Genomic DNA, 12,648 nt, shown 5'->3' with positions numbered 1-12,648 from the left:
CGGGTTCGTGCCCCGGTCCGGGAGAATCCCACATGCCGCAGAGCGGCTGGGCCCATGAGCCATGGCGGCTGAGCCTGCGCGTCCGGAGCCTGTGCTCCGCAACGGGAGGGGCCACAGCAGTGAGAGGCCCACGTACCGCAAAAAAAAAAAATAAATAAATAAAATAAAAAATATATATATATATATATACACACACATATATATAAAGCAAATATTAACAGAAATAAAGGGAGAAATTGACAATAATACAATAATAACAGCAGACGTAAACAACACACATACATCAGTGGACAGATCATCCACACAGAAAATCATTAAAGAAACAGTGGCCTTAAATGACACATTTGATCAGTGAACTTAATAAATATCTATAGGACATCCCATCCAAAAACAGCAGAATACACATTCCTTTCAAGTGTACATGGATTATTCTCCAGGATAGAGCACATACTAGGCCACAAAAGAAGTCTCAACAAATTTAAGAAGATAGAAATTATATCTAGCACTTTTTCTGATCACGATGGTATAAAACTAGAAATCAATTACAGGAAGAAAAATTGGAAAAACACAAACACATAGAGACTAAACAATATACTGCTAAAAAAACCCAATTGGTCAATGAAAAACTCAAAGAGGAAATCAGAAAATACCTTGAGAAAAATGAAAATTAAAAAAACCTTTCCAAAATCCACGGGATGCAGCAAAAGCAGTTCTAAGAGGGAAGTTTATAGAGATACATACATGCCTCAAGAAACAAGAAAAATCTCAAATAAACAACCTAACTTCCATCTAAAGGAATTAGAAAAAGAACAAACGAAGCCCAACATCAGCAGAAGGAAGGAAATAATAAATTTCAGAGCAGAAATAAATAAAATAGATACCAAAAAAAAGAAAGAAACGATCAATGAAACCAAGAGTTGGGGTCTTTTTTTAAGATAAACAAAATTGAAAGGACTTTAGCCAGGCTCCTTAAGAAAAAAAGAGAGAGGACTCAAATAAAGAAAATAAGAAATGAAATAGGAGAAATTGCAACCAACATCACAGAAATACAAATGATCATAAGAGAACAGTATGAAAACTTATATGCCACAAAATTGGACAACCTAGAAGAAATGGATAAATTCCTAGAAACATACAATCTTCCAAGACTTAATCAGGAAAAAAATAGATAATCTGAACAAACTGATTACTACTACTGAAATTGAATCAGTAATCAAAAAGCACGCAGTAAACAAAATTCGAGGACCAGACGGATGCACAGGGAAATTTTACCAAGCATACAAAAAGGGAACCCTCCTGCGCTGTTGGTGGGAATGTAAATTGATACAGCCACTATGGAGAACAGTATGGAGGTTCCTTAAGAAACTAAAAATAGAACTACTGTATGACCCAGCCATTCCACTATTGGGCATACACCCTGAGAAAACCATAGTTCAAAAAGAGACACATATCACAATGTTCATTGCAGCACTATTTACAATAGCCAGGACATAGAAGCAACCTAAATGTCCATTGACAGATGAATGGATAAAGAAGATGTGGCACATATATACAATGCAATATTACTCAGCCATAAAAGGAAACAAAATTGAGTTTTTTGTAGTGAGGTAGATAGACCTAGAGTCTGTCATACAGAGTGAAGTAAGTCAGAAAGAGAAAAATAAATACCGTATGCTAACACATGTATATGGAATCTAAATATATATATATATATATATATATATATATATATATATATAGTACTGATGAACCTAGTGACAGGGCAGGAATAAAGACGTAGACATAGAGAATGGACTTGAGGACACAGCGGGAGGGAGAATCTGGGGCAAAGTGAGAGTAGCATCAACATATATACACTACCAAATATAAGATACTTAGCTAGTGGGAAGCAGTATCATAGCACAGTGAGATCAGCTCGGTGCTTTGTGACCACCTAGAGGGGTGGGATAAGGATGATTGGAGGGATGCTTAAGAGGGAGCAGATATGGGGATGTATGTGTGCATGTGGCTGATTCACTTTGTTGTGTGACAAAGGCTAGTGCAGTATTGTGAACTACTTATACTCCAACAAAAATCTATTTAAAAAAAGAGTTAATAACTATCCTTCTCCAACTACTCCAAATAATTGAAGAGGAGGGAACACTCCCAAATTCATTCTACAAGACCAAGATTACCCTGACACGAAAACTAGACAAGGACTCTACAAGAAAAGAAAATTTTAGGCCAATATGATGAATACAGATGCCAAAATCCTCAACAAAATATTAGCAAGCCGAATTCACAATATATAAAAAGGATCATACACTATATGATCAAGTACGATTTATTCCAGGAATGCAAGGATGGTTCAATACTCACAAATCAATCAGTGTAGTACACCACATTAACAAAATGAAAGATAAAGTCACATCATCTCAATCGATGCAGAAAAAAAATTTGACAAAATTCAACACCCACTTGTGATAAAAACTCTCAACAAATTTGGTATAGATGGAACATATCTCAGCACAATAGGGGCCATTTATGACAAGCCCACAGCTGACATTGTATACAATGGAGAAAAACTGAAAGCTTTTCCTCTAAAGTCAGGAACAAGACAATGATGCCCGCTCTCAAATTTCTATTTAATATAGTATTGTCCTAGACACAGCAATCAACAAGAAAAATAAATTAATGGCATCAAATTTTGAAGGGAAGAAGTAAAACTGTCACTATTTGCAGGTGACATAATACTATATATGGAATACCCTAAAGTCTGCACCAAAGGGTAAAAAAACTATTAGAAGTAATAAATGAATTCAGTAAAGTTACAGGATACAAGATTAATATACAGAAATCTGCTGCTTTTCTATACATAATAATGAACTATCAGAGAGAGAAAGCAAGAAAACAATCCCATTTACAATCGCATCAGAAAGCATAACATACCTAAAAATAAACTTAACCATGGAACCACCAATACAACCCAAATAAAAAACATTTTCACCAGCCTCAGAATTGCTTCATGCTCTTTGGTAGTTTAACCCCTTGTCTAAACCCCCAGACCCAGGCAACCACCAATCTGTTTTCTGTCCCTGTAGTTTGGTCTTCTCAAGAATGTGAAGTAAATGGGATCAGGCAGTATGTGGACTTATCCATTTGGATTCCTACACAGAAAAGGACATATAGGGGACTTTTGGATGTGCAATGTAATTTTCTGTCACCTGGGTATAATGACATGGGTTGTTCCGTTCATAATTATTTGTCAGATTGACAGCCTATGCTCTCTATGATGTGTATATGTATAGTGTCTTTTATCTTTGGAAGGGTTATTTTATTAAATAGCAAATGTAAATCCTTTAAAAGAAAGTGAATGATCGTCGTAAAAGTCAGGCTGGCAGATACCTCAAGAGGACTAGGGAGGGGGAAGTGATTGGCTTGGAACCAAAGGGAGGTCCAAAACTACTGTTCTGTCCTCCATCTGCATCTGAGCGGTACTTACCAAGACTTCAACACTGCACAAGCACAGGAGGCACCAAGCACACTGCAGTCATTTGAATGCCGCGCACTGGAATCATGCAGGGACAGCCCACATGGCAACCCAGGCAGCCCCAATGTGCCTGGCCGGACCCGGCCAATGCAGGTGAGAGTCTTCCCACCTTAATTCAGCTGAGTATCAGCCTTTACCCCCTGTTGCCATGCAAGGTAACATATAAGCCAACAACAGAAATTAGGATTTGGACACCTTTGGGCATGATTACTCTGCCCACCACATCCAGCTCCTTCTCCAGGGCACACCTACACCTACCTTCTTTGGGTTTTTTTGTTGTTTTGTTTGCTTTTTTTTTGCAGTACGTGGGCTTCTCACTGTCGTGGCCTCTCCCGTTGCGGAGCACAGGCTCCAGACATGCAGGCTCAGCAGCCATGGCTCACGGGCCCAGCCGCTCCACGGAATGTGGGATCTTCCCGGACTGGGGCACGAACCCGTGTCCCCTGCATCGGCAGGCGGACTCTCAACCACTGCACCACCAGGGAAGCCCCCACCTACCTTCTTTGTTTGTGTCAGTTTCCCCCAAGAGTCCAGAAAGAGCAGTGGGACTCGGGTTGGGATGGCGCTGGTGTGGAGTGGGTGGGGTGGGGAGGGGGCATTTTCCCAGTAATTGGGCAGGGAGCAGAATCAGGCAGGATGGGGCCTAAGGCTCTCCAGGCCAGCTGCCACTGTCTCCCAGGCTGGAGAAGGGGCTTGAGGGGAAAGGCAAATGGGGTGAACTGAATGAGGGCGGGGTTTTGACCTCCTCCTACCCACGGGGGCCCAGATGTATGACCTGCCACTATTCCCTCTGGAACTGGAAAGCTCAGGGCCAAGCCACAGTCTGTGATATACATGTTTCCAGCAACATTTTTCTGTGGTAGTTGGTCAGAACACGGAACAGGGAGATTGTGTGCTCAGTGGAGGGAAGGGAGGCAGGGAAAACCAAGGGTTGAGGTCATGCCCTCCCATGTCACCTCCCTTTCAACAAGCTTCTCTATTTCCTCACCCTGGTGACCACGTCCCCGTGACCCCCTCTGCTTACAGGTGGCGCTGGTGCTGGTGCTGGACTTCTCCCGGCGAACAAGTTGCCTGCACATCTCGGTGGGCAGAAACCTCAGCTGGAAGTTCTCTGCCAAACTTTGTCACTCAGACAGCAGCGAGATGTCCTACACCACCAAGCAATAACCACTGGATCAGATTCAGGCTCAAAGCTGTAAACTAAGCAGTCAAGCCCACCTTCTCCAGAGAGGGGTGTGAGTGTAAGGATAGAGTCACAGGAACGTTCTTTTCTGACCCTGCGATCTCTGACTGTCCCATCCCACATGTGGTCTGTCCACCTGAGCTCATTCCATGGACTCTGGAAGGGAGTCAGGGTGAGAATATGGGGGAAGGGTGGACCCAAGTGCTCCCCATTGCCCAGGTACAGTCACTCCTTACTTCCCATCCTCACTGCGCCCATCCTGCCCCTGTCCCGGGTAGCTCATGTTGGGTGGCCTCATATATGGGTCCCCTGATTCTAAGATGAGCTACTCTGAGGAGCCACCCTTCCCAATCTCATTCCATCCACACCCACAGTAGTTGTCAGACATCATAGGATCACAGAGTAGGATCGAGAGCCACCTCCAGCGAATCCAACATTTCGAGCATCCCGACAGCCTGTCGTGGGGGTTGGTGACTTCTGCATCATCCCCCTCCTATGTTTTGGGAATTTAAGGACAACCCTTGAACAAAACAGATCCGACCCTTGCTTTTGCTCATTCAATGCCTTACAGAACCTGGACCAGCCTCTACTCCCTTTACTCCCTGAATCACATCTTTCTCCCTCAAGGGAGATTACCCCTGATTACATTTATTCACACACAGGGACACACCATCACCAACCTTGAATGGCCAATCTACCATCATACCCCCTTTTGTGTAGTAAAACACCGGTCTTTCAGGAAGGGTGTCAGGCAGAACCACCCTTGCCTCACTCAAACACAAATCTGTCCCTCTGAGTCTCAGGCTGGTACAGCCCTGGGTCCTGGCTGAGGGAAGGAAGTGCTCCCCAACCTCGAGTGAGGGGGAAATCGAACATGGAGTTCAGACTCAATCTCGTGTGTCCTAAAGAGGCAGTCTGGGAGATTGAGCTGGGACACGGAAATATCATCTCCAGGAAAATCTGTGTCATGGGACTGGTGGAAGAGTATTTGATGGGGACCATGCAACAACACAGACCGACTAACCACACTTGCCATAGAACCTGACGGGCCAATTTCCACTCAAGGGTGTACAGACGACCCGGCTGGAGGAGGGTGGTCAGCTGGCTAGGGCAGGGAGGATGTGAATGCTTCCAGATTGGAGCTCTGGAAGGGGGTCATGAGTTCCTGCTGATGGGAAGGGTGAAGGGCAGAGATGAATGGGAACCGCCAGACCCCAAAGGAGGAGGGGAGTTTGGAGAGAACTAGAAGAGGGCCTTCAGGGGAGAGGGAGGACGTGCCAATGTGGCCAGGCAGAGCAAACACAGGACCCAGACCTGGGACACTCCGCTGGCTTGACTGCAGGGATGGTAGAAGAGGCTGCCCCAGAGTCCCCACCACAGGATGCCAGAGATACCACTCTGGAAAAGGCTCTGAAGTGGAGCAGTGCCCGCCCCGGCCCCCTACCCCGACCCCGACCCCTACCCCTCCAGAGAGAAGGCAGAACACAGAATATGAGAGGTACTTTAATTGGAAACTGCTGTGAAACTGGGGCGGGGCGGGGGCAAAACACGGGGGAGAGGAAGCCCTAGCTGAGGCAGAACAGGAGGGAATGAGCGTGGCCACAGCTCCAGGGCCCCAAAGGTACCAGCTGCTCCTCTTGCAGGAAGACGCTGGGCTCAACCTGTGAAACAGCAGAGTCAGGGAAGAGCCTGAAGCCAGGGCCAGCCCCCAGCCCTGCTCAACAGCCAGGACTGTGGGAAGGGGTACGGTGTGTGTAACACTCACTTCAAAGGGTCTGCAACTTGCCAGCCAGGTACTGCATGGCGGCTTCAGCAGGGACAGGCATTAGCAGGCACTCCAGACAGAGGGATACAGAAGCCCGTTCCCCTATCCCCGTGAGGAACCGCCTAGCCCTGATACCTGAAACCCCTCCAGACCCGATGCAAAGAGCTCTGGGCCTGATCACTCCCCACCACCCAAACTGAATGTGGAACCGGTTCCTAAAGGGAAACAAAATGTGCCAGCAGCTCTCATGCTGTGGGCCGTGCCACAACCACTCAGAACTTGTCACACACACAAACAAACAATCCAACAAGAACCTTAGAAGCCACACCAAGCAGCAGTTCAAGGGAAAAATCAACGAGGCATCTCTAAAAGTCCTATCAGAAGGACATTCCCTAGGACTGGTCTGGTTGTCAAAGTGTGCATGCAGTCCAGACAGTACTTTGCTATTTGTACACACGCCCAGTTGTACATGCACAGCCAGCTCCAGGGCCAGGCCTGAGAGGTTCTCCTCCCCACAGGGATGATCGTCCCTGCCAGGCCCACCGCACCTGCAGCCCACCCCCACCCCAGGTGCCCACCCGGGTTCTTCACTAAGACACCGCTCTCCGGCCCTGGTTCCTCATACCAAGTTGCTCCTTAAGTTCGTCTACTTCTCTCTTTAGCTCGAGACACTAGGCCAGCAGACAGAGGAGGAAGAGAAATGATTAGTATACTCTGGCCTCCTCTCTCCTCCACCTTCTCCTCTCCCCTCCACCTTCTCCTCTCCCCCGGGCCCTCCACCCCAAAGCCGGGTGGTCAGACTGGCAAGGGCTCCTCAGTGGAAAGGAGGTGGGCTCCCTCCGTGGGGTACGTGATGGGGGCAGGGGAGGGGGAGCCCACACATGTCAGCTGAACTTGGACCCAGATCCCACCCTCGAGTTTGGGCCTGCATTTCCAGGATGCAGAGGAAGCATTACCCAAGGACAGCAGGGCGTTCCCAGTGGCTGCTGCTGCGTTTCCGGTCTTGGGGGATGGTCAAGTGGCCCCTGGTCACCTGAGAGGGAAAGGACACACAATCCAGCTTCCCAGGCTCCCAGTGAGGTGGAAAGGGCCAAGCGGGCTCTAAAGTGAGGTGAGGCAGCACCATCCTCTGCTGGCAACCAGCCGCCCCTGCTCTGCCCAGCAGCCGGAACCTTGTCTCTGGGCCTGCCTCCCCTGTTCCCCGGGGCAGCCATTTCGCCATTGTGGTCCCCAAACAATGTGGCTCTGGATTCGACCCTCCCAGAGCTGCAGCCACAGCCAGCACGTGGGAGAGAAATGTGGCCGAACAGGACTTAACAGAAAAGGCTGTTCCCTTGCAAGTCTACACCCGGAGCACTGCCACCGATCACCCCGGCCACACAAACCCCACACAGAGGATGATGTGGCTCAAGGCCAGCCCTGCCAGCACCCCGTCTCCTGTGGGAGAAGCTGCCTGGGAGCAAGGCTGTGCCCGCAGCAGAGACAGAGGCAGAGGTTTCTGTCCTCAACCCCTCTTCCTTCCCCTCATATTAAACCCACGACACTCACCTGAGGGGGCAAGCCCCCTGGGCATGACTTCTCCCTGGTTCAGGGCCAAGGGTTCTGAGTTTCCTGGATCTTGGGGGCCTCTGGTGTTGACGTCGCCACTGCTGGCTTTTCTACGATGCATGCGCAGACAAGATGTCCCTGGCCTGTGAGTGAGTAGCTGAAACAAAAATTTCTCACCGATTTGGACTAAGGAAGTGTGTGTGTGTGTGTGTGTGTGTGTGTGTGTGTGTGTGTGTGTGTGTGTGTGTGTGTGTGTGTGTGTGTGAGAGAGAGAGAGAGAGAGAGAGAGAGAGAGAGAGAGAGAGAGAGAGAGAGAGAGAGAGTTGTGTGATTCGGGCCAGGGTGAGGCAGGGAATTGGGAAGGGAATTGAAAGGCTGATCTCATTAGCACTTTCTCCCTCAGTCAGCCCCAGGCCAGCAGGCAGAGCTGATCTAGGCACAACAGTGGGACACTGAGAAAGCCCAGGCCCCCTGCAAGGAAGGTCTGGGGAACAGCTAGGAAGGAGGATTCAGGAAGCTGGTGAGTCTAAATACTGAGGCTTTCCGAGGAAGCTTTTAAGGGATCCCCCGACCCAATTCAGCTACCAGCCCTCCCTTCCATCCCAGCCCAAGTCTCTCAGAGGAGGCTGGAAAGAGGCCAAGGGTGGAGAACTGGGCCCAGGACACCCGAAGTGCTACCTTAATGTTTGTCCCTAGGAAAAGGAGCCCGATCTGGCATCGTAATGACCCAGTGACCGAGGGGCACCCAATGCTGACCTCTGAGGGGTGGACAGAGGCAGCATGGGTGAAGACGTGTGCCCTGGGTGCTGTGGGGGGGGAAGAGTGGGGAGAGAGGAGGAGCATGGCCTACTCACTTGGCCCTTTGGGGCTGGGTCTCTATTTGGGTCCTTATCTTCTCCCGCCACCGCCTCAGACTCCCTTGCCCACCTGACCACGGATTTCTTCCCAGCGCCGCTGTGCTTGGACTGTTTGGTTCCCGAAAGGACCAAGGTATAACTCTTGGGTCTCCCAGGCAGCGGAATACCAGAGAATGGGGGGAAGGTGGCCGCTTCCACGGGAGTTGCCGAGATTCGCTGCCCCCGGGAACGGAAGGTTCCCCCCAGGGCAAGTTTGGATGTTCCCCCGACGGATTTCTTCTCCTGGGCTCCGTTCTTCCTAGGAGTGACCTGCGGCAGGCCACCTGGAGCAGCAGCAGAAACAGAAGCAGCAGCAGCAGCAGCAGCTCCCGGGTAGCTGGGCTTGCTGCCCCCCTTGCCCCACAGCACACTCTGCATTTTCTTAGGGGAAGAGATGCCCTGCTTTCCCACGCCCTGCCTTTCCACAACCGAAGAGAGTCCTCGTGGAGCCAAGGACAGGGAAGAGCCTGTCACGTGAAGGAAATTCTCCCTGATTTGGAACTTCGAGTGTCTGGGAGTGTCCCCGGGATCCTCGGGTCTGCTGGGCTTGGCCTGGCCTCCTCCTCTGGGGTAAGTGCTCACCGTCATCAGCTGTGTCTCACTGAATTCATCTGAGGACTCGGAGTCGGACAGCAGCCAGGCCAGGCCTTCCGCGGAGCGCCGCTGGCGATCCGCAGCCACGTTCAACTTACGGTTAGTGCCTCTCTTAGGGTTCCCCAAGGCCCGGCCCGCTTCAGGCCTACCGAGGTGGAGAGGGCCGGCTGGAGCCGTCGGCCCCTCCCCACAGCTCTGGCCGGGCGCTCCTCGACCGCCGGGACCCGCCTCGAGGCGCAGTGTCCACATGGTGGACTCTTTGAAGGCAGTGGAGCTCTCCGGGGTCGGGTACCTGCGGACGCCCAGCACGTCCTGGTCGGTCAGCTGCTGCAGGTTGGCCTCCTCAGACTCCTCGATCAGGTCCAGGAGATCCCTCTTGTGGTAAGCAGAGGAGCCAGGTCGGCCTTCGCGGCCCCACAGCACGGGCCCTCGAGCTTCCACCATCTCCCGTTTCAACTGGAAGCCCTCGGGGTTTGGGAAGCCGCCTGCGCCCTCGCCGCTCCGCGGCTCCCCAGTCTCGGGGCCTGGGGCGGGTCCCCGTTGGACTGCGGGGCCGGCCTCGCGGACGCCGGCCCGCTCCCTGCCCTTTGGGCGGAAAAGCCTTCCCCACACAGACATCTTATTCGGGGAGCTCATGTCGCGACCCGGGCGGCCCCGGAACCGGGGCGACGGTCGATGGCCTGGGTCGCGGTCGCGGTCACAGCGGGCTAGGCGGCCGGCGCTCAGAAGGGAGCGTCAGCCACCTCACGCGCCGCACGAGCTCGCCTCAAAAGAAAGGACGCGCCACTTTCAGCGCTCCTCACACTCCCGCGCCGCGGCCTCCTCATTGGTCCGGCCCCCGCCAACCAGCGGGCGCCTTGTTCTCCCGACCCCGTGGAGACCTAACCAATGGGGTCGAGGGTCTCTGGTTTGCTAGCAAGTCCCTGGGCGTTCCGGGCAGTTGGCTGGTGAAGGGGTTGGTGGGAGTGCCTCCCTCTGTCAAGCCTCTGGGCCCGCCTCCTCCTGTCCCGCCTCCCCTTTCTGGGTAGAGTCACAGCTCTGAGCCTCCGTTTCCCATGTATACAGGGGGTCGAGGGCGTCGGGGAGTGAGGGCGCCGGGCTCCAGGGGTGGTGAGGATGAAACGTCAAGATGGAGGCGCTGGATGCCTAGCACGCGCCGAAAGCATTTGCCAGCCTCCCTTCCACCGCAAGCCTTAAGACCCAGCAGGAGAATGGGCACAGGAGTCCCGCAGTCAGTGATCAGGGGTCGGCCAGAGAGCAAAGGGATCGTATTTTCGTTCTGTAAGGTCTCTGTCTCAACTGCTCCATCAAATGTGGCTCAGCAGACGTTCCTGGCAGGCGGGTGTGGCAGATAGACTTGGGGTTGGGCTCGCTCCATCAGTCCTTCCCCCTCTCTGAGGCAAATTCAAAGAAGAGGAAATCGCAGTGGCCAGTTACACCCCAAAAGGTGCTCCCCACCGCTGATCCTGGAGATGTGAACTAAAACCACGAATCGGGTTTCACACACTAGGTTGACAACCTTCAAAGAGCTTAACCATTCCGAGGGTGGGAGAGGTTAGGAGCAAACCCCTGTGGCGGTGGTGCAAGAGACGCATTTGGCAGAATCCATTGAAAGCAACTTAGTGCCGGCACGGACTCTGTGCCTGGCACTCTTCTAAGCGCTGGGCATAAATAATAATGCATCCGCGTGACACGCCTTTAACTATAGTACCAACTATTACTGGCCTCTTCCCGGTGAGGAAACAGGCACTGAGAGGTTCGGCCACTGGCCCAAGGTCATTCGGCTCGTGGGGATCAGCGGCAGGATTGAAACCAATCAATCTGACTCCAGAGTCCTTGCTTTTAGCCCAAGATCTGTAAAAGGAAGGAAGAAGGAATCTATTTCCTCTATGCTCCTGCAAGTCCGCTGCCTGGTACTTCTTCCGGAGACACGCTGGTACCTGTAGTGTACAAGAACACATGCACAAGGGAGTTGGTGATGGGAAAAACTGGGAACACTCCAAATTCCCGTCAGTAAGGAAATGGATGAATGCAACGTGGCTTAGCATCCAGTAGCATAAAGCGTGGCAGTCCAACGGAATGCATCAGGCCATTCTCACAGCTTTCGAAAGCATCCGCCTGACTTCCAACTGCAAGTTGCAGAACGATGGCTTTGGATTCACATTTGTAAGTTAAATCACTTGCGTGCGTGGGCACACGCACACACACCAGTGAATCCTATGTAATATATGAGAATTCATTTAAGTATATGTACAAGTATGTTTTAAAGTTTTGAAGGACGCACAACCAAGGCCTACCAGTTGTGATGGCGGTGGGTGTGGATAGCCAGGTGTCTCTCAATTTTTCTTGGAACTGTCAGTTCTCAGCTCCCCTGAGCTGAGCAGTACTGATGTCTGGGGAGTGGTGCCTCCCTTGGTTTCTATACGGCCCATGGGTGTTAGAATTTCCCGTGTCTGCCACCCCACTCCTACTCTGACACCGCTCCATTCCTCCCATACCTTCCTTCTGCTCCTTCCCGTTCATACTCCTCTGTCTTCAGTCACCTCTCTCTCCTGCAACCTGCTCTGGCTGACCTCCTGGAGAGTCCTGGGGTGTCTGAACCCCTCTTGCCTGTGGAACTCAAAGGCCCAGTTTTCTGGGTCTGCACCTGAGAAGCTGGCCGTGCTGGAGAAGTTTCAGAGCAGGGGAGATTGGGTGCACTGTAAATCTGCAATCCTCCTCCTCGAGCCTGCCCCCGATGGTGCCTGCCCGTTTGTGGATACCGCCCTCTTCCACTTCTCCCAGTGACTTTTTAAGTCGTGGTGTGCTATTTCAAATATGTTAAAATGGATAAGGAAGGATATAGCAAAATCTCCTGCATCCACCAGCACCCTAGGAAACATTACCAGTGGATTCAGTGGAAGCCTCCGTCTTCCCTCTCACCATTTCCATTCCCTTCCTCCCTCCCCCAGAGAGAGACTCCCAGAACTTCTTCTCACCTTCTCCACTCTCTTCGTCCCTGTGGCTCTCCTACCTCCTCTTCCCCTGCATCCCATACGTCTCCAATGATGTCACTAATCTCTGCTTTAGCCCCCTATGCTCACCAGGATCCAATACTGCTTTTGACTTACTCTCTTGGCCTGGGGTGGGAGCC

At 51.3% G+C, this 12,648-nt stretch overlaps 1 protein-coding gene across 1 annotated transcript; it reads right to left on the bottom strand.

Moving 5' to 3' along the window:
- Window positions 1-6,277: 6,277 nt before the first annotated feature.
- LOC132594464 (uncharacterized protein CXorf49 homolog) lies at window positions 6,278-12,038 on the bottom strand. The gene is made up of 5 exons (XM_060292035.1): window positions 12,014-12,038; window positions 8,880-10,222; window positions 8,026-8,182; window positions 7,434-7,510; window positions 6,278-6,373 (listed from the first exon to the last, which is right to left on the bottom strand). Exons 1-5 carry the CDS (start codon window positions 12,036-12,038, stop codon window positions 6,278-6,280), a joined length of 1,698 nt encoding a protein of 565 aa, XP_060148018.1.
- Between the last annotated feature and the right edge of the window lie 610 nt (window positions 12,039-12,648).

The sequence above is a fragment of the Globicephala melas genome, chromosome X (genome assembly GCF_963455315.2).
Source record: "Globicephala melas chromosome X, mGloMel1.2, whole genome shotgun sequence".
In the NCBI taxonomy this organism is placed as follows: Eukaryota; Metazoa; Chordata; class Mammalia; order Artiodactyla; family Delphinidae; genus Globicephala; species Globicephala melas.
The sequence above is the reverse complement of the archived record's forward strand: the minus strand, read 5'-3'. Positions and strand labels throughout refer to the sequence as shown.